Here is a 23,042-nt window from a genome sequence, read left to right on the forward strand (position 1 = left end):
GTCCTCCATGCTCACTACTTTCAGATTTCCACAGGAGGTTAACGTAATTGTGCATCTGCACTGAAGATGCTGGATTCATTGTCCATTGAGGTGAATCAGATGTATGAATGCTTGGTCTCTGTTGTTTTGGACATGCCCAAAAGAACAGGCACACCGCAGAATATGGTCAGAATGACATCAAATTGCAACGGAATATTAACGGAGAAGGGGAAAATGTATGGCAGAAGAAAAATAAATAGTTACAAAATTTAGGAATAGATGGCGCTGTGAGCAACTTAATTTAATAGTGGTCAACTACAAATGACAAAAGAATCATACAACAAAGTCTAAGGTGTACATTTGACATTAAACAAGCTGTACTACTCAGTGTGCATCGGTGTACAGGTGTGATACTGTTAGTTACGCAAGCCCATCCACCACAGCAAGGTCATATCACATCGGATGGGAAAAATTGGTTTTTAATTGTCCCGAGGTCAAAAACCACATAAAAAGCATCAATCACATTGGTTTTTAACTGTCCTGAGTCCAAAACCGACATAAAAAGCATAAATCACATCAGTTTTAAATCATCCTGAGGCCATAACCGCACAAAAAGCATCAATCCAAATCAAATCAGATTATTAATTTCCATGTGACTGGCACAAAACGTGTTCAATATACTCTCCACCATTTTCTGCAACAAGTTAAAATCGAGAAACAGCATGTTCCACAAATGGTTGAAGTGTTTCTGGGGTCACGTTCAGAATGTGTTGTGGAATATATGCTTTCAATGCAGCTAAGTTTGTAATCAGAACACTGAACACAACATCTTTCAGGTAGCCCCACAGCCAGAAGTCACACGGATTAAGATCAGGTGATCAGGATGGCCAGGATGTAGGGAAATGGCGGCTGATAAGTCTAGTATTTCCAAAATGGCACTTCAGCAGCTGCTTAACTGGATTTGTAATATACGCAGGGTTGCCACTTTGCATAAAAATGATCCCATCCACACATCCATGCTGTTGGAGAGCTGAAATGACATGGTTGTGCAAAAGACACTCACAGCCCTTACCAGTGACGGTACAGGTATCAGGACTGGAAGCACCTGTCTCTTCAAAAAAAGATGGTCTTATGATAAATGAAGTGGTACTGGTTCATTTGCGTGTGGTTAATCCGTTGCCCATATTCGACAATTCTGTGTATTGACATAACCTTTCAGATGGAAGTGGGCTTTGTCTGTCTACAAAATCTTCCATGGCCCATCATTGTCCACTTCGTACAAACAGGAAATTCTAAAGCAAAGATCTCTCTTGATGGCAGGCAACAGGAAGCAACTCCTGCACATGGATAATTTTGAATGGATCACAGAGAAGGATGTTTCATAGGATCTTATGCACTGTGCTCTTGGGTATGTCCAATGTTCGGATAATTCTCCGTGCACTACATGTTTGCACACCACCACTCATCTCCTCCTGCATTGCTGTGGCCACTGCTGCCACTGGCGTAAAATCAATTCAGTTTCTACCTCTACCAGGTTGCACAGCAAAAGAATGCGTCTTTTTGAATTTCTGAGTCATTAGCTCCAGACCCATGGCAGTCATCGAACCAACGCCTTTTTTCAAACCCTTCAGTGTCCGGAACTTCTGCAGATGATGATGATGTTTGGTTTATGCGGCGCTGAACTGCACTGTTATCAGCGCCCGTACAAATTCCTAACCTTTGCTCAGTCCAACCTTGCGACTTTCATGAATGATGATGAAATGATGAGGACAATGCAAACACCCCGTCATCTTGCGGCAGGTGAAAATCCCTGACCCCGCCGGGAATCGAACCCGGGACCCTGTACTCGGGAAGCAAAAACGTGACTGCAAGACAACGAGAACTTCTGCAGAGTGACATGTGCACATTCATCATTCTTGTAATACAGCTTTATAAGCAGAGTGCTATCCATCATTGAGACACTCGTAGTGAACATCGCAGATGCGAAAGGAGGAAAAGCCATGTACCCGGGGTGTTCGTGCACATGACAGGTGTTCTCATTTGCATATTCTGACACATACAGTGCCATCTACTGAACAATTTTCACACTGTTTTTCTTCTTCTGCCATACGTTTTCCTCCTCCTGTGATAATATTCCATTGCAATTTGACATCATTCTGACCAGTGGCATTATTTATACAGCATTTCTAAAGTTTTACTTTAATTATAATCACCCTATATAAGAAGTAAATTGAAGGTGGAGGGGGAAGAAAAGGGAAGGAAAGAAACTCTTGATGTCAGTTGCATTGGGCCTCCATGCTAAATCAGTGGCAATGAGAGAAAATATCTACCGGACCGGAATTTGAACCTGGGCTTGGCCAAGATGTGTGGTGAGACAGTCTGTGCAATTGAAATAAACCCTGTGCAGATGGCACAGTGGTTAACGCAACTGCCTAGTAAGCAGAAGATCCTGGGTTTGAATCCTAGTCTGACACACTTTTTCACATGGTATTGCTGCTTTCATATAAAGTCCCAACACAGCTGTCACCAATAGTGCCTTCCCTTTCCTTTCTCCCCCTTCCAACTTGAATTTATGTATGACAGCTGCAGATTCTTTGTGGTATCTCTTCTTTCAGACATGTCCGTACAACACACACCACACATTCATATAAAGGAGGATATAAGATGGCTTTTAATAAAAGTAATAAAAAATAATGGAACATAGTTAAATTAAATCAGGCAATGCTGACAGAATTGGATTAAGTAATGATACACTGAAAGTAGTGGATGAATTTTGGTATTTGGACAGTAAAATAACTGATGGGCAGCAAAATAACTGATGATGGTCAAAGTAGAAATGTAGTAGAATGTACACAGGCACTCAAGAAAAGCGTGTCTGAAGAACAGAAATATGTTAACATTGAATATAAATTTAAAGTGTTTGGAAGTCTTTTCTGAAGTCAGTTGTATGGAGTGTAGCCTTGTACAGAAGTGAAATGTAGATGACACGCACTTCAGACAAGAGTAAAACTGAAACTTTTGTAGTGTGGTGCTACAGAAGGATGCTGAAGATCAGGTGGGTTGATTGTGAACTAATGAGTAGATACTGAAAGGATTTGGGGAGAAAAGAAATTTGTGACATAATTTGACTGAAAGAAGGTATCAGTTGATAGAAAATTTCTAAGACATCAGGTAATTATCAATTTAGTATTGGAGGGATGTGTGTGGGGTAAAAATTGCAGAGGGAGGCCAAGAGGTGAGTATAGTAAGCAGGTCCACATAGATGTGGGCTGCAGTTTACTTGGAGATGAACATGTTCACGCAGGATATAGTAGTATGGAAAGCTGCATCAAACCAGTCTTCAGACTGAGGATCACAACAGCAATGTGTTGTTTGTGTTTGGATTTTTGCCCCATTATGGTATTGGTAAGTACTGGCCAACCCTTTTGTCTCCTTGTAATTTTATAGTTTTTCAAAGTGGATTTTTCTTGGTGAAATAAATAAAAATATGGTGGCTTTTAGATTTGACAATAGGTTATTAGGTCTTCAGAATATGTGTACTTTGCTTTATCAGATGAAAAATGATTTTATATATTGCACTCAAAAGCATTCTTACTGCATTTCCATTTCAGCACAAAAATCTGGTTTTATCTAAATGGTTTTGTTCACTCTGTAATTGTGTATATGCTGTAATGAAAGTTACTGTCAGATTTAGTGGGTGTACTGGACCAGGACTCAAACCAAGACCAGGACTCAAACCAAGTCCTTGCCTTATGCAGTTATTGCTCTCGCCACCAGACATTTCCATAAGACAGAGCTATTGCCCACCTGAAGCTATGAATCAAGCAAATTGTATTCCTGCATGAGACACTCACTAAGACACAAGAGTGTTTTAAGTCCTGGTCTGGCATGCATACTGTTTTAATCTATCAAGAAATTGCACCAGGTGTTGTAGTTTGCGATGCTGCTGTATACTTGTCATCATTATGTCCACCATAATTTAGAAGTTACTTACCAAATTAAAATACTATCTATTCTTCAGTGGACTTATAAAATGAAATTGCAGGAAAATATGGATTTCACTAGTATTTGTTAGTAGGTCGTCCATGACAAGCAGTCTGTGCTTTCCATGTCTTCCATAATCAATGGATTTGTTCCTGTGGAAAACAGATTACACAGTGGATGATGTGTAACACATGTGAACTATCCACACAGGTGTTTCAATTTTACGAAATGAAGTACTATCTATATTCCTAGGAAGTAATAAAGCAAATAACACTTAAATGAGCATATGCTTTATCTTTCTGTTATTTAATGTTGATATTATTTTTGTTGTTTAGAATGAAAGCTTTGCATACAAAACCAATTGAAAGTTAACTTCTTCAAATATACATAAAGTGGAAATTATTTTTGAGTTAATCTTACACAAACTTTGGTTTGCTTCACCATACATTTTGCTCAGAAATCTTCATGAGAAATTTCTAACTCTGAATCAAGAAATTGAAAGCTATAAAAAGTCAGCTAATGATGAGATGCTGAAAAACGAGAAACTCACAGGAATGCTTCAGAAATTACAGATGGATTTAGCAAATGTAGAGAAGCAGATCTCAGTGAACAATGATAAGAGGATTCTTATTGAGACACAATTGTCATCAAATATGGCAATGCTTGAAGAAACAGAAAAATCTCTTGAAACAGCTGTCAATGTAAGTTTTCCATGGTAACTCAGTTACATAATGTTTAAGTCATATTTTTGGTAAGCTACTAATGCTTATTTTGGTAGTGAGTAACGTAAATGAAAAAAAAAGCCTAAAGTGGCTGATAAGGAAATAGGATTCCTGGGTCAAAGCCTAAAGTATGTAGACTGTTCTGTTTAATTCCATATAAAATGTATATACTCATGGTAGAAAGCGGGGTTTTGTTGTATAACACCGTGTGAGGATGACATGAATGTTTTTTGCTCTCATCACAGACAGAATGTAAAAGAAGGATAGGTAACATGTCTGAACGTGTAATCATTTTATGTATATGTTTGTTACTTGTAAGTTGTTGATAACTTTTTCCACACTAATTTGTTTATATAAAAAGCTACTTTAAAACATGATGCACTAAAATAAAAATATTGTGTGGAGTGTTGGAGTTGGGCAGTTCAGATGTAGTCTTAACAGCTGTTGTAATGAGAACTGCTAGTATGTCCTCCTTTCAGTCTTTAATTTGCTCTCTAAAACACTTTCAGAGATCTTTCATTTACCAAAGAACATAAAAACACTACCTTTTATGGTTTCCAATGTTCTCATTTTTTTTTTGGTGACTCATCAAACCTGAAATCTCCTGTTGTTTGTTTGAAAGTGCAAGTCTTAGTAGGTTTTGGTTTGTTGATAGCTCTTAAGTTTGTTGATAGCTCTTAAGTTTCATTCTACAGTATTGTATATCAGTTTAATCATATTAGGAGATAGATCCCATGGCACAATACTTTTCATGTAAACATTTGCAGTCCATTCACCAAACATTCAAAGAATCATATTGTCATCCACTCTTTTCTCATTTTCTTCACATGTATGTTTAAATATGAAATAAATATTAAAACAACAATGAAAATTCCTGAATGGAATAATATGTAAAATAAGGGAAACCATTGAATTGCAGACAGGCACAATGAAAAAACTGTTACATATCATTATTTAATAATTATTTTATGTGTAGCAGTCTTTTCATTCTGCCTATCTAGAGCTCAACGTGTCATATATCATTTTTCTAATATTGTTTATATTCCAACCTTGAGTCTTCATTGTTTAAAATAAGGGAGAGTCAACCACTCGTCTATAGCTGATTGATGTGTGGCACATAAAAACATGCAGCAGAAAACTATTTGTACTAGATTTTCAGCTCTTTCTCTAATAGAAGTACACACATTCACACACACAACCACACACACTCCCATGGTCACAGGAGACAGTGCCATATGTTGCCCCACAGTCATAACACAATACATACATGCCACATTAATACAAATGCTCATAAATAAACTGAGACTGGTAACTGGAAACTTGTTAACATAAAATGTTTGCATTTAAAGGTTTCCAAATTCTGCTCAGTTTGACCTCTAAAAAATGTGTTGCACTCTGTGAATTTAAGTTTATGAACTGGGATTATTATATTGTATCTTATTTGCCATGCCAAGTTTTTGCCTTAGTATTTGTACAATGTCCCCTTCAGTCTGATAGGTAGCGGTATTGTATCTGAAATGGTGGTTTTTTTTCTGTCATTCATCCTTCATATGTCAAAGTGACATATTTCTTCTTAATTTTTAGCTTCTTATTGTTACATGCTTTTAATTTTCTTAAACTGACACATGGTGTATCCTGCATCCATTTGTTTCTGTGACCTGTTTGGCAAATCACAGTTCTCATTGCAATTTGTCTTTGCCTAGGGGTGTCTGAGTGCCCTACAGCACATCATTAAAAGTATTTTCGACTGGATGGCAAGTAGTTTATCACAACATTCTGTTCCAGTTCTATGGTGAAGTGCCTTTTAGGATGCTGCACATTTAACAATCCTGTTTTGCTCATTTTTCCTCACTCTAAACAATGCAATGGTGTCATCCATTTACTGCTGGTAATAACTCATTATCACATTAATTTCTGGGTAAGTGCTAAAAAAATTATTCTTAAAGTAGTTCAGAAAAATTACTGCCAATATTGCTGAGTGGCAGTTGTCCATGGCCAGGCATACAACTCACCCAAAATATTTGCCACTAAAAATGAAACAGTTGAAGCCTAATGCAAAATTCAGCAAATATAAATGTGCAAAAATTTCACACTTACTCCTTGACAGGTTACTTACCATTTATTCGTAATAGTGTATGAGGCAGATTATTATTTAGAGATTCACAGTGTGTAACAAGGCCAGCAAACACAATTTTTACATTATACATATGCTAGAACCTTTGTCTATGTTGACTCCCACTTATGGGATAAGGCTGTGCCCGAGGGTTCATTAACTGCTTCCCTATCTTCTCAAAGAACCCACATAGACTCATTACCATTATGGAGTGCTACTTGTGTTCTTGTTTCTAACATTCTAGGATTCATTCTAAATAATAATTTAAATTTATGACTTGGGGTAAGTAAAAGTTTCACTGCTTCTAATTTAGCCTTTAAATCAACTAAGAATTTCTTTGTCAAGTACTTTTTAATTTCTGTCTACTGAAAGAACTGTATAGTTGCGCTTATGTAACCCATCTCTTCAATGTCAACAATTGTGTTTCCTTACTCCATTTTAATCTCAGTTGTCTCATTAGTATAAAATTTTGAATTCATTTCGTTTGTCTACCTTAAAGTGTGCATGCTTACAATCTCTATTGCTTTGTGTTCAATAGCTTGTTTGTTACTTGTAAGTTATTGATAACTTTTTCCACACTAATTTGTTTTTATAAAAAGCTACTTTAAAACATGATGCACTAAAATAAAAATATTGTGTCGATTGTTGGAGCTGGGCCAATAAATGTCTTGTGAAATTTAGTCACTTTTGTTTTCCTGCTTGCTACTTCCACATCCAGAATCTTACGTTTGATGTCCTATTTCAGAACATAGTATTTTACTTGTGCTTAAGCCTTTTATTCAATAGTTTTTGTTCATTGATGGCAAAAATAATGTTAAATTAACTGTCATATTAGAATTTATTTATGTCACACTTTTTCCATTTCCTCCCCTGGATCTGTGTCAGTTTTACAAAAGTTAACTATTTTTTTCAAGTGCACTACAGTTTTGGCATGCTTCTGTCTTCAGCGTGCAAAATTGCAATGATGTTAGCAGATTCCATAACTGTACGAAGGTCATTCAATAATTAAAGAGACAAATAGGCTTGGGGAAAAAACTGTATGTAGGGCAAGTTTGGTACTTTTATGGCTTTAAGTTGGCATCACTGGAATGAGCCCTGATCAGCTGATGTATCAACATTATTTTGTTTATAATCTCAAAAATACATTTCAAGATGGCGAGTCTTCTTGAAACGTCCACATTAGTTGAACAGTATTCTGTTATTTGTTTTTTACTCACTGAAGGGTTGAAACCAGTGAATATATACTGTAGAATGTCTAAAGTTTATGGTGAAGGTTGTATGAATTATGCAAATTTTTACAAGTGGGCAGAGCACTTCAAAAATGGTCGTGACTCAGTGACTGACAAACACTGTTCTGGCTGACAAGTTGCTGTTTCAACTCCCTCATTTGAAAGTCGAATTGGTGACATTATTCATACCGACTACCATGTGACTGTGGAAATGATAGTTTATAAGGTTGAAGTTAGTACTGGTATAGTTTATAACATTATATATATATAAAATTAACTATAACAAGCTGAAGTACTGCAAAACATGTGCAAGATGGGTCCCAAAAGAGTTGACGCAGCTACACAAGGTAACAAGGTTGAGAGTGTGCACAGAGCTAAAGGAACATAATGAAAGAGAAGATGAACACTTCCTCAACAAAATTTTAACTTGTGATGAAACTTGGGTTCACTATTATGAGCCACAATCAAAAAGACAAAGCATGGAGTGGGAGCACACCAACTCACTTGTCAAGAAAAAATTCAAAAGCCAAACGTCAGCAGGAAAAGTCATTTTGACAGTGTTTTGGGATGCTGATGGTCCAGTTTTCTGTGATTATCTTGAAGAGCAGCGTACAATAGAATCCAATACTACTCGGATTTTCTTTTAAGCAAGGTGAAGCCAGCCATGAGAGAGAGATGCCGTAGATCTCAGAGGAGAGGTGTGATTCTTCACCAAGACAATGCACATCCTTATATTGCTCAACTAACCTTCGACAAAATTGCCTGGGAAGTACTGCCTCATCTCCCTTACCGTCCTGATTTAGCACCTAGTGATTTCCATTTGTTTGATGCACTGAAGCAGGCATCACATGGGAAGAGATTGCAGGGTAACGAGGATGTGAAAAAGTATGTGGGAAATTGGTTCTTTGCAGCCAGAATTAAAAAAACTTGTAGTCCATTGGAACAAGTGCATAAATGTTCAAAGGGATTATGTTGAAAAGTAGAAAAAGTATTGTTTTGTAAAAATAAACACTTTTTTCTCCAGACCAATTTGTCTCTTTAATTATTGAATGACCCTCGTAAATGTAAACTGAATGTTGTTTTGTTAAACTTATCTTTTTCAATGTATCTTGCCCTTATTTTCTGTCTTACTCACAGTTGTTCCACTTTCTTTTTCACTCTTTTTCGAACATAGCACTATTAATAACCTTGACCCTTGCAAACTTTGGCACTACCCCTAATTGTAAATAGTTCTTATTGAATTCAACATATGAGCTGACTTTCATAATTTTGAATTTTAGTTTGAAGAATGTTATCACATCTCCCCACAACCTTGTTAGGCACTGTCTTTTTTAAGTTGGTCATACGAGGTGCGACAGTAAAGTAATGAGACTGATTTTCTTTGCAAGATGTGGCAACACTGCAGGCTTTTGTAGGCACAATATTTTTTGGCCTTGGTGTATAAGCTGCTTCTAGTCCAAGTGGCACGTTGATGCAACTGCTCAGTCGTGAGTTGTGCTGTAATAAGTGAACACGTGTTTGTGTCTCTCGTCATGGAAACGTATAATATTGCACAACTGTATGCCACTTTTTTTTGCATTAAATTCGGTGAAAACGTGACGACAACTTGCGGTAAGCTCCAGAAGGCTTTTGGAGAGGAGGTTTTGTCAAGAGCTCAAGTTTTTCCTTGGCATAAAATGTTTAGTGAAGGCAGAACGAATGTTGAAGATGAAGACCGCAGTGGACGACCATCAACCTCACGGACGGATTTCAGCTTGACCATGGTGTGTGACCTCATATGACCTGATCGAAGATTATCTGTGAAAATGATTGCAGAACAACTGAACATCAATCGAGAAACGGTTTGTCTAGTGATAACAGAAGATCTAGGTATGAGAAAGATTTGTGCAAAAATGGTCCCCAAAAATCTGACGTCACAACAGCAAGAAACACGGAAAAATGTAGCAGATGATCTGTTAGAGCAAACGGAAATCAATCCAGAATTGTTGAGCCGTGTTATCACTGGTAATGAAAGTTGGGTTTTTCAGTACGATCCAGAGACAAAATGCCAAAGTTCGCAATGGTGCTCTAAGGGATCACCCAGACCAAAAAAAGCTTACATGTCAAAGTCAAAAGTGAAATGCATGCTTGTGTGCTTCTCTGATTCCAAGGGAATTGTTCATAAGTAGTGGGTGCCTCCTGGACAAACAGTTAACCAATATTACTACAAAGAAATTTTAGAAAGACTTCGTAAAAGAGTTCTTCATCCCCATGCCAACATTGCTGATAATTGGATTCTACGTCACGATAATGCGCCATCCCATACTCCTCTGTCAGTACAGCAATTTTAACCTCAAAACAAATTTCAGTACTACCACAGCCACCTTATTTACCAGATCTCGCTCCGTGTGACTTTTATCTATTTCCAAGAGTCAAAACAGTGGTCAGAGAAGTGTGTGCAATCAGAAGGGAAATTCTTTGAAGGAGACAACACTAAACTTGACTAAAATGGTAAAACATTTTTTTTCACATCAGTTTCATTACTTTGTTTTCGCACCTCGTATTTGCCAGGAAGGAGTGATCCACAATCCTTACTTCTAGGGGGGGGACATTGTTTTTTTTTTTTTTTTTTTTCTTTCTGTCAGTGCAAAGTATTATTTCAAGGTTGCCCATTTTCAAATGTATTGAAAAATATAAAAGCAAATGATACTGTAGACCTAATCCTGATTTTTTAAGTATTACTAAGATAAAACAAATGCATAATTCATAGCTGATGATGCTGGGACATTAGATGTTACACCACCTGTCTGCTGTGGCAGCCCACTGGGCACTGACTGCATTGAGCTTAATAATAACAAGACAGAATTCCACTGTGGGGCTCCATTTCAACTGCTACAAAGGACTTATGAAAAAGAACAAGAAAAGAAGAAAGTTTTGTTGTTCCTTATCGACAGATGTGTTTTTGAAATACTGTGATAAGCTTTGTAATGTTTTATGTATTAATTATTTCAAATGTGTATTTAAATTTCATTAGTATGTGTAGAAGGCTTATAGTAATTTCACAAATTTTTGCACTAGTATGTGTGACTGTGAACTTGTAGTCTTACTATACAATTTGTTTCTATGTAATTACTGAAGGGAAAGTCCATGAAAAGTGAAAGTTTTGTTCTGTAACACTTCCTGTTCCTTTGTTTGGTGGCAACACAGTATTATTACCAGGTATTATTATCTACCCAATTTTTTCTAAATTTAGTTGAGAGAATGGTGTTAAGTATGTGGACTAGACATAAAAAAAAAATTTGCTGTTGCAATATATAGATTAAAAAATTTACATTATTTCCATATATTTACAATTTGTGACATGGTCTAAGATCTGAGATTCATATATTTTTAGAAACTGGGTCTTCCATCACTCGAGTGTACTAAATCTAGAAACTCTTCTATTGAATACATAGGATTGTTTAGGAGCCATAATTTTAATTTCTTTTTTGGTTCTGTAATGGTCATTTGTGAGATATTAGGGTGGAAGCTGTTCAGTAATTTTATGCCTGTGTAGTGAGGGCTTGTCTCATAAAGTGTGGTTCTATGAGAGATATTGTGAGGTGTCTCTCTATCTCTATTGTTGTGATTGTGTATTTCTTCATTAAGTGTTTTGTTACTGTTTATTGCCATAATGGTTATCTTAAGTACATACAATTTATGAACAGTTAGTATTTCAAATTCTCTAAATAAATTTCTGCAGGATTCCCTGGCACATTTCTTTCCCATAATTCTAAGTGCCTTCTTCTGTAGGGTAAGTACTCTTTTCGTATTATCTTTACTGCTGGATCCCAGTACCTCTATCCCATAACTTAGATGGGATTCAAATAGTGCAAAATATATTTGCCTCACGGTAGTAATGTTACAAGAAGGTGTGAGTTTTCCTAGGACATATATGGTAGTAGATAGCTTTTTGCAAATATCATTTACATGATCAGACCACTTGATGCTGCATCAAGTATCAGGGCAAGAAACTTGGTCGAGTATTCTTTTTTCATATAATCATCGCCAATTAAAATTTGGTTTTAATGAGTTTTTTGCCTCCAAAGATCAAATTCAATATAGACTGATTTATTTGTATTTAATTTTAGTTTGTTTTCATTAAAATACTGCAGAATTATGCCTGCTGCAATATTGGATTTCACTTCAAGTTGTTAATACCTAGAATTACACCATATTAATGTGGTATCATCTGCATATAAGATAGCTGTAGCAGGCTTTGTTATAGACTGCTCAAGCATTTGGGATCCCTATCAGGTTGGATTGAGGGAGGACATAGAAGCAATTCAGAGGCAGGTTGCTAGATTTGTTACTGGTAGGTTTGATCATCACACGAGTGTTACGGGAATGCTTCAGGAACTCGGGTGGGAGTCTCTAGAGGAAAGGAGGTGTTCTTTTTGTGAATCGCTACTGAGGAAATTTAGAGAACCAGCATTTGAGGCTGACTGCAGTACAATTTTACTGCCGCCATCTTACATTTTGTGGGAAGACCACAAAGATAAGATAAGAGAGATTAGGGCTCGCATATAGGCAGTCATTTTTCCCTCGTTCTGTTTGGGAGTGGAACAGGGAGAGAAGATGCTAGTTGTGGTACGAGGTACCCTCCGCCACGCACCTTATGGTGGATTGCGGAGTATGTATGTAGATGTAGATGTAGATGTATCACTATCATAAATAATATAAAGGACTAGTCCTGATATTGATGCCTGTGGAATACCAAAATTAATGTCAATTGTGTTTGATTTGTATGCTCCCTCTGTAGTGCTAATAGACGCAAACCATTTCCTATTTTTCAAATAGGATCTAATCAGATTATGGGCTGTGCCTCGAATGCCATAGTTCCACAGTTTGTCCAGCAATATGGTAACATCAACACAGACAAATGCTTTTTGTGAGTCTGGATAGATGCCTCATACATGTTTTTTATTGTCTACTCCTTGAGTGATGTCTTTGATTAAGTTGGATGCTGCTGTGTTCATAACCATGGAATCACCCTAATATGGTACCTCATACAACCATTGTTTTGTAAATAGGTGGAACTTTTTGCCTGTGGAATACTTAAAAAAAATCAGAATTATGTCCATAGGGTCATTTGGTATTATATTTTTCAACTAATCCAAAGATGTGTGACAGTGCCTGAAGCTCGTAGTCTCCAAATAATAAACAGCAATCAACAAATCGAAAAAAAAGTATTTTTATGCAAATGGGGTTTGTAGATCACTTTTTAATAAAAAGTATGTTCAGTTTTTATTTGTGATCAACCAGTCCATGTTTGTCAATCATTCCTAACTGAGCATTGGTAATTTTTTATCGTAACTTTTAATATCTAAAATAGTATTTGTTTTATCATCAGTGTAATTTTACATAGGTAAGTGCATGATTATATTTGTGTTTTATGAATTTTAATGAAATTTTTAAACTTTTACACCTTTTAACCACAGCTTCCTGTACTTTAGTAGCCATACTAAAGATCTCATTTTTGAACACCCTAAATCCCATCATCACCACAAATGTTTTGAGGGTGAATATCTCTTGGCTGAACTGGAAGGAATACACAGAGATAATAGCAATATAGAACCTCATCATAATTTTGTAGCAATATGTGTCTTTTCACTATTTGCTGTTATGTTAACACAATCCTTAGCTTTGGAATCAGTGTTTGAGGATGAAAAGCACAAAATAAGAGCAATACATAAAATCATCACTGGCCTTCCATGGCAAGAGATCCAGCTTAAAATTCTTCAAGGAAAATAAACAAAAATATGAAAATAGTATTTCCTATCAAGGAACAAAATTTTACACCAAAATGATCAAGCAGATTAAAAATACAGCTGAAACCAATGTAGTTAAAGAGGAAGTCTAAGCACATTTCATAAAAAAATTATATTGTACACATTATATCATTAAAATCCATATGGAAGCCATTTTTGTCTTGTTTTTATTTCAACTCAGTGTTTATTTCTCTATGTTACTTTGACTAACTTGACCTGGTACAGGTAACAGGTAGACTTGTTTCTTTCCACTTCATTTTAATTTCCCAGATGAAAGCTACCATTAATGTTACCTGTCTTTATGTGGCTGCATCTACTGTCATGTAATGAGTAAAATATTTTTTCAATCTATTTTTATTTGAATATAGTTTAAAAAGAGTTGTTCATTTCATAAAATTGTGTTTCAATGGTTTCATTAGAATTCGGAATAAGTAGGTATAATTTGGTTACTGCTAAACAGCCAGTTTTGTGACAAACATTATTTATACCAGTATATCTTTATTGTGGGGATTGGTTCTCAAGAATAATATTGTTTTTTATACAAATATTTCAGGAGGGAAAGAAGCACAGCAATGAGATATCTGCCCTGCATCGTGAACTTGAAAAGTTGTTAACAGAGAGAACTCAATTAGAGGACAAAATTTTAGAAGTAATGCAAGAGCAAGTGACCCAGGACAAGTCAGCAAAGTATTTGAATGCATCACTGCGGCAGCTGCATGAAAAGACGAGGAGTCAGGTAACAGATACTACAAAACATTCTTTAAAGTCATCTTTGTAATAATTGCCCACCTGTCACAGAATTACTGACCCAATGTTTGTATTTATTGTTCTTAACCCTTTAAGTGCTGTGGACGAGTTTACTCATCATGCTCCATTGTTTGTCAGGTGCTGAGGACATGTTTAAACAAGGCCCCTGGGTTTCCCTTAAGTGCTGTTGATGTGTTTACATGCCCCGTTCCTCTGACCCTCCCACTGCTGTGGAGGAGATACTTCCATATCTTGGTTAATAAAAAAAAATCTAGTATTTATCATGAAGTATGTGTCTCTTTGTTTGCTTTCATTTGCAAAATCCCTTGTTTTGATATCTTGAACCATTTATGAAATATGACAGTTGTTATGACTACAAGATTCCTGATGTACAGGGACAGAAGTGGGCACGCCATGTGCAACCTTCTGCCAGATATAAAAACCAATAAGTCAAGAGTGAAATGAGATAGCATTCTGCTCTCAATTTTAAATAAAATTTCAATATGTTATCTACATTTCTTACACAGCAATGGTTGAGCTAAAATCAGTCATAAGCAATGTTTACGCAATGTGTTTTGCCTCCGCAAACTCTACAAAATTTCGTGCAGTGGTCTACTTAATTTCATGCAGCGCAGTAATGTTTCTGAATAATGAAAAGCAGTTCAGTCCTTTATCAAAAGAAGATATCAGACTGTGAGAAGTGCAAAAGTCAAATTTATCCTCTGAATGGTTTCCTTAAAATCAGATGATAAGTATTGTATAGCAGCTGAAATGCCATCTCTGAGCACAGGTTGCAGTATTAGGTGACCAGTACAATAGCAACAAAGCTGCTCTCATCACAGAATATAGAAAAAACATCTGTAGCAGTCAAAAGGTTAATTAGGAGAATGAAAATATTTCCCAACTGTCTATTGAAAAATAGTTTTATGCGTTCTCTATAAATTTTAGGTAATAGTGGTTTGGAAATGAGAAAAGCTAAACATTAAATATAAGAAATGTTCAGGTGAGGAAATCTAGGAAGAAATTGGAATGTAGAGGAGTGAAGCTTAGGGGTGAGAGGAGACATAATGAAAAGTATAAATAGCAGAAAGATATAAAAAGCATCAAAGAAAAGAGTGTGTGAAGGAAAAAAGGAGGTTAATGTAAATAAAAAAGGAATCAGATGAAAGATAAAGATAGTTGTTGATGTATCTAGAAGTGGAACAGGTATATGCAGGTGGGTCAAGAGTACAAAGGACTGTGAGCACAAATAAATATTCGTTTTCCATGATACACACCTTGTTTTCTCATAAAAGGAAAGCATTAAAATTTCCATTTGATTTTATAAGACCTGTTTCAGAAATGCATTTATACGCATTAGTATTGTTCTCCTAAAAGACTGGACTATGTGACTCACGTTCTGTATGTTTCTTAACTTGTTCTGGCAGAATGTAAATAGCTTTCAGACAAATCCTTTTTCTGGGCTAGACCACACACACACACACACATGTAAAACTACATTTTATGAGTTGAGGGGTTGTGTTGAGCCGAGTGGGTGAGAAGAGAAAAGAGATGGGGATGCAAGCTTGGGGAAAGATGGTTGATAGCTGGGAGTAAGGCAGCAGGCTGTATTAGATAGAAATGGAGGAGAGAGGGGCAGCAAGTGCAAGGGATAGAAACACAACACACGGTTAGTGGAGCCAGTGAGTTCAAGCAGCACATGTACATCATAAGTATTTTTATCGTGAACTGACGGTGCAGATTATATCACTTCAAAAATTAATGTCCAATGGGGCTTTGGATGGCAATTTTCATTGTTCCAATAGGATCAATAATGTACCAGAACTCTTTGTACCAGAAATCATGTCATGTAGAAGAGATGGCTGTTAACAGATGCGTCTTTTGGTATTTGATAAGCATTTTAATGTGTAATTTCTAAAAGCATGAAGATTATATTAATTGTTTTCAGCCTATATAATGGAACACGTGAGTTCTGCATGCATGATGCACTTATGCAAAAACTGCCTTTTGTTGTGGCGACTTCTGCCACCGAATGTATCAGGATGACCAAATGTAGTGGGAAGACATCAAATCTAGTGTATGGGTGCTGGGAGGTGCCGTATTAAAATATGGCGAGAACTTTCCAAATGATTTATTTGCTTCCACTACAGTGCTCCATTCACTTCAGTCTGCGTTACAGGCCTCGCAATGCTGAGGAAGCACACCAGCAGCCTGTGCAATGCAACACTGTGTCATGCCGGCCTTGGCCAGCCCGCTGAGTTCCGATGATGTCAGGATGGCTGTGCCAGCAGCCGACTCAGTGCTGCTTGGTGTGAGCTGCGGGTGGCCAGCTGCGTCCTTCTTCAAGCTGGTGTTGCTGAGATTGCAGTGACGAACACGCCCCCCCAATATCCGGCATCCGAATCTGTGGCCCTCACCTCGGGAAGTCTCTGGTGTGTGTCGGGAGACGAGACAACTGCCCGCAGTAGCGAGCCGAAGAGTGTCCCACCGCTGGTTGGCTGTGGACCATGCGTCAGCCTCAGAGGGTTGAACCAATGACTCGCGGTGGACTGGGACACTGGCGCCCCATCTGCTGTTGCGTGTAGCCCAGTGGTGTGATACACCCCACCGTCCAGGAAAGCTGCCACACTTGTTGGCCTCAGAGGGTTGAACCAGTGACACGCCGTGGACTGGAATGCTGGTGCCCCATGTACTCTGCGTGTAGCCAGTGGTGTGACATGCCCCGCCGTCCAGGAGAGCTGTCACACTTCAATGAATCTCGTTAGAAAACGGCAGCTATTTATACTCGGCTGTGCACCTCTGTTTTGCCTTCGTAACTGCTGGTATGCATAACTTACTGCAATCTGGCTCATGCCTGGCAGTAACTTGTGCTCCGAATATCGCACAAAACTAACTTTCCCTCTCCTAAACAGTGGTGCCGCTACATTATTCCCCTCTTCGGAAAGACCTGGTCCCAGGGTTGTCCATTAACTAACTCTTAAACTAATTTGGATTGGCACTTATGATATACTTACTTACTATTAGAAAACTTAGACGTGGTCTAGTGCCCCTTAAGACCATTACATAAAACAAAATGTAAAAATTCCTTACTGGACGACCATTGCTCGATTAACCTCTTACCTACTCATCTCACGCCCTCGGTATCCAATCCACTGGGACTTGGACTACCCTCGGATCCCTCTGGGAATTGGCTCTCTGCCTGATCAGAAAGAAAACAACACATAACAAAGTTAAGGCTGTGATGACACCTGGCACAAAGGTGCTCAAAATGATCGTTATTTGCTGTTGCCTTTCCCTATACTGAGCAACATGTTGCACAAGCTGTTTGGCTGATATGCACCACTCTTGCTCTAAAATGAACTGGTTTATGGATCTCAACAGACCTGGCTCCAGAGTTTGATTTAACAAGGTCAGATTCTCCTTGGCAAAAACTCTAAAGTGGCTTCTGGCCAGTACAGCTGTGGCTGCGTAACATTCAATTGCGTGACTCCTGAAATTGATGCTGACAGATGGAAGATTGGTCCTATTATTTTACACTTAGTTCCATTGATTAAAATTCCACTCCCCTCAAGCTCTATACGTTTCACTTCTGCAAATACTTCTTGCTCAAAACAACTTGCTACTACTATCAAATTCTCATAGGTGGAGAAGATCCAATGCTTCGCAACCCGTTGCAAGCTCAATTTTGGCTCCACGATGTCCCTTGGACAATCTGTTACTTTCCCCCTAGCGAAAAATAACTGCAACATGCACGTGTCCCATATTTGTAGCTTCACAGATTTTCCTCCAACGTTCACTATTTTTTACCCAAACTCAACACCAATTGTGTGACTACTTTCATCCTTAAATTTACATTATATGTACTGGTGCAATAGCCACGACTTTCCTGACCCAGCACTGTCGATAACTAAAAATTTAAGCAGGAAACTCTGACATCGTTGAACATATATTTGCTATGGCTTTGCCGCAAAATTTACACCGACGTATTTATTTCTCCAGAACTGTGTTCGATTTCTCCTCCAACAACACCCCACGTACATCAGATGCTACACTTCCCTCTCCAGTGACCTGAGGACAGGTGTCACCATCACCCTTCCTTCATCTTCAAGAGGACTGTTGCCCCTAGCAGGCTCACAATACTCAAAAACGCATATAAAATACAATGTCTAATTGCTCTACGCAAACCCAATGATTCATAACAAGAAATCAAAAATAACTACAAGTACTCTACTACTTTCTAGATCGCAAAGCATATGGTACTTCATGCTGTACTCTATCTTCCTGGTTTTCTCTGTGCTTAGCACCTCTTTTCACTCTCTCTTTCTTCCTCTTTCCTTCCTGTGACACATCTGGAATCACATCCGGGCAACCCTTAAATGGCCGTAACCGCCCATTGTGTACTATCGTTGTTCTCGTTGGCAGCTGAAGCTTAACATTAATGGGAGATGTGGTTTCAACAACTTGGTATGGCCCTTGATATCTTGTGAGGAACTTCTTCGTATTCCCTTTTTGCGTTTAGGGGATGGACAGCATTACCCATTGCCCCACTCTACACTGCGGTAAACTTCCTTTCCGCTCCTGCCTTTCCAAAGCCTTCGTATTTGCCTTTTGTACCCGTTTCCCAACATCCCAAATTGTTCTCATGAATTGATATACAGATTCACCAGTCCTTCCTTTCTGTAGCTTCACTAAATCAAATGGTGATGGCATTTTTCGCCCATACACTACCTCATAGGTAGTATGGACTTTGGCATTGTATGCACATACAAATGCTTCAAATACTCATCCCACTGATGGTGATGAGAATTCACATGAAAACTCAGCATCTTCCCGAATGTTCTGTGTACCCGTTCTGTCCTTCCTTTGGCCTGTGGATGCAACACGCTCATCCTCAACTTCTTCACGTTCAACAATTTACACACTTCCTTCATTAAATGCGACATGAAGTTGGTCCCTTTTTCAGTAATTATTGTCTCTGGCACACCAAACTTCAAAATCCAGTTATTTACTAACACTTGTGTGACCATTGCTGCCTGTTGATGTGGCATAGCCACCATCTCCACATACCTCAAAAAATTGTCTATTATTGTCAGAATGAATCTGTTCCCTGATGGTGTTTGCCTATAAGGTCTTAAGACATCAGCCCCGAGCAAAGAGAATGGACATGCTGCTTCCGGTAGTCGTTGTACCTGTATCTGTTTCCGACTCAAATCTGCTCTCTGCGCACATGGTATACAATTCTTGACATACTGATCCACATCTCATTTCCCACCTCTCCACCAGTACCTCTCTACCACTCTCCTATTCATCACTCTACACCCTCCATGACCGGATAACATGTGACCATGTGATTCCTTTAAAACCTCATCCCTCGACTTCATTGGCACTACTACCCTTGGCCCTAACTTTGTTTCCTTGCACAGAAGACCGTCGTACACATTAAATTGTGGCTGTGTCTGATACAATTTACAATCGTTCTCCACGTCCTGTAATTTTTGACACACTGCTAGGTCATAACCTATGACTTCTACTTTTGCCACCTTCCTACTTAGTGCATCTGCATTACCGTGCTTCTTTCCAGGCTTGTGCACCACCTCGTGGTCGAATCCACTAAGCCTCACAGTCCATCGAGTGAGTCTAGTGGACAGATCCTTCAACCCCAACAACCACCTCAATGCAGCATGATCTGTCACTACCCAAAATCTTCTCCCATATAAATAACATTTAAAATATGTGATTCCATAGATTACGCTAAGCATCTCCCTCTCTGTTGTTGAGTAATTCCTCTCTGTTGCATTCAACTGCCTAGATGCTTAGGCTACAGAATGTTCTTTCCCATCAATTTACTGACTAAGAACACACCCTAATGTTTGATTCGATGCATTGCAGGCTAGTATAAACTCCTTTTCAAAATCTGGAAACACAAGAACCGGACTTGATGTTAACACTTCTTTCAGTTTGTCAAACACTTTCTGACACTCTTCCATCCACTCAAATTTCACACCCTTCTGGAACAATCACGTCAATGGCTGTGCTAAATCTGCAAAACCCTTCATGAACTTTCGATAGAAATTGCAAATTCCGATGAATGACTGCACTTCCTTAACTGTTTTCAGTTTCCAAAAATCCCTTACAACCTGTACCAAACTCGGATCTGTTTGCACTCCATCCTTACTGATAATATGACCCAAATATTTTACTTCTTCTAATGCAAAATGACACTTCTCCAGGCTCAACGTCAAACGAGCTGCTCTTAACCTCATAGACTTCCCTTAACCACTGTCTATGTTGCTCCATACTATTTGAAAACACTATAATGTCATCCAAATGGACAAGACACTGCCATGGTTTCAAACCCCTCAAGACACTGTCTAGCAACCTCTGAAACATTGCCGGTGAATTTTTCAAACCGAATGGCATTCTAATGTACTGGTATTGGCCTCCAGGGGAAGAGAAAGCAGTTTTTGGGTGGTCCTCTGGTGCCACCTCTAGCTGATGATCACCACTTGTCAAATCCATCGTAGTAAAATACTGGCACTGTCCTAAGTGATCCAAAGTCTCCAGTATATTTGGAATTCGGTATGCGTCCATTACTGTCTTATTATTGGGCTATCGGTAGTCACAGCAGAACCTGTATTTCTTAGTTCCATCCATAGATTTTTTAGGCACAACAACAATGGCCGCTCCCAAGCAACTATTAATATGCTCTATAATACTGTCCACAAGCTGCTGATCGATGAAATCCTCCACAATCAGCTGCAAATACTTCGGTATTCTATATGGTTTACAGTAAACAGGTGCTTCATTCGCTGTTGGTATCCTATGTTGAACTAATGGAGTTGCTGGTAACGGCCCTTGTGGAAAAAACAAATCCTTCAATTCCCACAATAATTATTCCATATGCTCTCTTTCTCCTCCTTTCAAATGTTTAATTTTGTCACACAATGCAATTCTATCGCCTACCTCTCAAACACCAGTCTTCGTCTTCTGGCACATCCAAATATGCTACTAAAACTCCTTTCCAGAAATTCGTATCTACAGTGCTAAAATTATGCATGTTCATGGGAACTACTCACCCGTCATTCCCCTCCTGTACACGTACAATACTACGTTTCAAAAACAACCCAATGGACTCAAAACTTCATTATCCTCCAATGGTTCAATGACACATACTGTACCCACAGGTAGATTCGACTCCACACTTACCTAAAGTGACTTCCCGGTGTCACCAGACACACACTCATGTGAATTAAGCCTTAATGCTAATGTATGTGGTTCAATTGGTTTGTTCATTATGTTGAACGCCCCTCGCGACAACTCTGCATTGACTCTATCAGAAATAACATTCCACCAAGTTCCACAGTTCATTGCCCAAGGTCAATTTTGGGATGATTTTGATGCAAGAAATCTACTCCTAGGATCATGTCATAGCCCTCGCTTAGCATAATACTACCTCCATGCACGCATTATATCAGACTTTCCCGATGTGAAAGTCAACTGTCACTGACCCCAAAGGCACGACCTCCTTATCCCCCAGTCTACGCAACCTATAACATGGTGGGTCTAATTTCCTTTGTCCCATTATATTCTTAGTAGGCACTGACACTTGCACCCTGTGTCCAACAAAATCTTAAATTTTTTATTTCCTATGGACCCTACCACTGAACATTCCACCTCTGCATACATATTTGTAGCATTGAAATTAAATGGGAGCTCCCTTAGGTGGGTCTTGGGCCCCCTCTGCTGTTTAACGCTTGTCCACCTCTCCTATCTCCGCTTCTCCATCCTCCATGCTGCTGATTTCCACCCCTTCCTCTATTCCTTGGTGACTGGGTACATTGCCTCTGCACATGTCCTGTACAAGCACACTTAAAACATTTCACACCCGCTGCAAACACTGTTTGTCTCTTGCGTACCCCTGTTGCCATGTCTGTTTCCCCACATTGAATTGCCAGCTGAATAGCCAAATACAAATCTCTCGGAGCCCCATCTTGCACTTTCCGTGGCATATGCGCCAGTAACCCTGTCAAAAATACATCAAGTGCCCTTTGCTCGGCCTCCTGCAACAGAACACTATTTGCTTCATCGCTCTGACCCAACTCATAGGTATACTCATTAATTTCCCTTATCATGTCCGCAAATTTGGCAACGGCCTTGTCACAGTGGATACACCGGTTCCTGTGAGATCACCGAAGTTATGCGCTGTCGAGTGTGGTCAGCACTTGGATGGGTGACCATCCAGGCCGCCTTGCACTGTTGCCATTTTTCGGGGTTCATTCAGCCTCATGATGCCAATTGAGGAGCTACTCGACCGAATAGTAGCGGCTTCGGTCAAGAATACCATCTTACGACTGGGAGAGCAGTGTGCTGACTCCACGCCCCTCCTATTCGCATCCTCCACCAAGGATGACACGGCGGTCGGATGGTCCTGGTATGCCACTCGTGGCCTGAAGATGGAGGGCTTTTTTTTTTGCCCGCA

General features: G+C 38.7%; 1 protein-coding gene across 1 annotated transcript in view; it reads left to right on the forward strand.

Annotated features, from left to right (window-relative positions):
* LOC126236611 (coiled-coil domain-containing protein 40) overlaps nucleotides 1–23,042 on the forward strand; it is a 425,031-nt gene that overhangs the window by 205,082 nt on the left and 196,907 nt on the right. Inside the window, exons 6-7 of the mRNA XM_049946047.1 lie at nucleotides 4,421–4,664; nucleotides 14,370–14,552. Of these exons, the coding sequence (XP_049802004.1) occupies nucleotides 4,421–4,664; nucleotides 14,370–14,552 (427 nt within the window). The remainder of the gene's footprint in view (nucleotides 1–4,420; nucleotides 4,665–14,369; nucleotides 14,553–23,042) is intronic.

This window comes from Schistocerca nitens, chromosome 2, assembly GCF_023898315.1.
Source record: "Schistocerca nitens isolate TAMUIC-IGC-003100 chromosome 2, iqSchNite1.1, whole genome shotgun sequence".
Classification (NCBI taxonomy): domain Eukaryota; kingdom Metazoa; phylum Arthropoda; class Insecta; order Orthoptera; family Acrididae; genus Schistocerca; species Schistocerca nitens.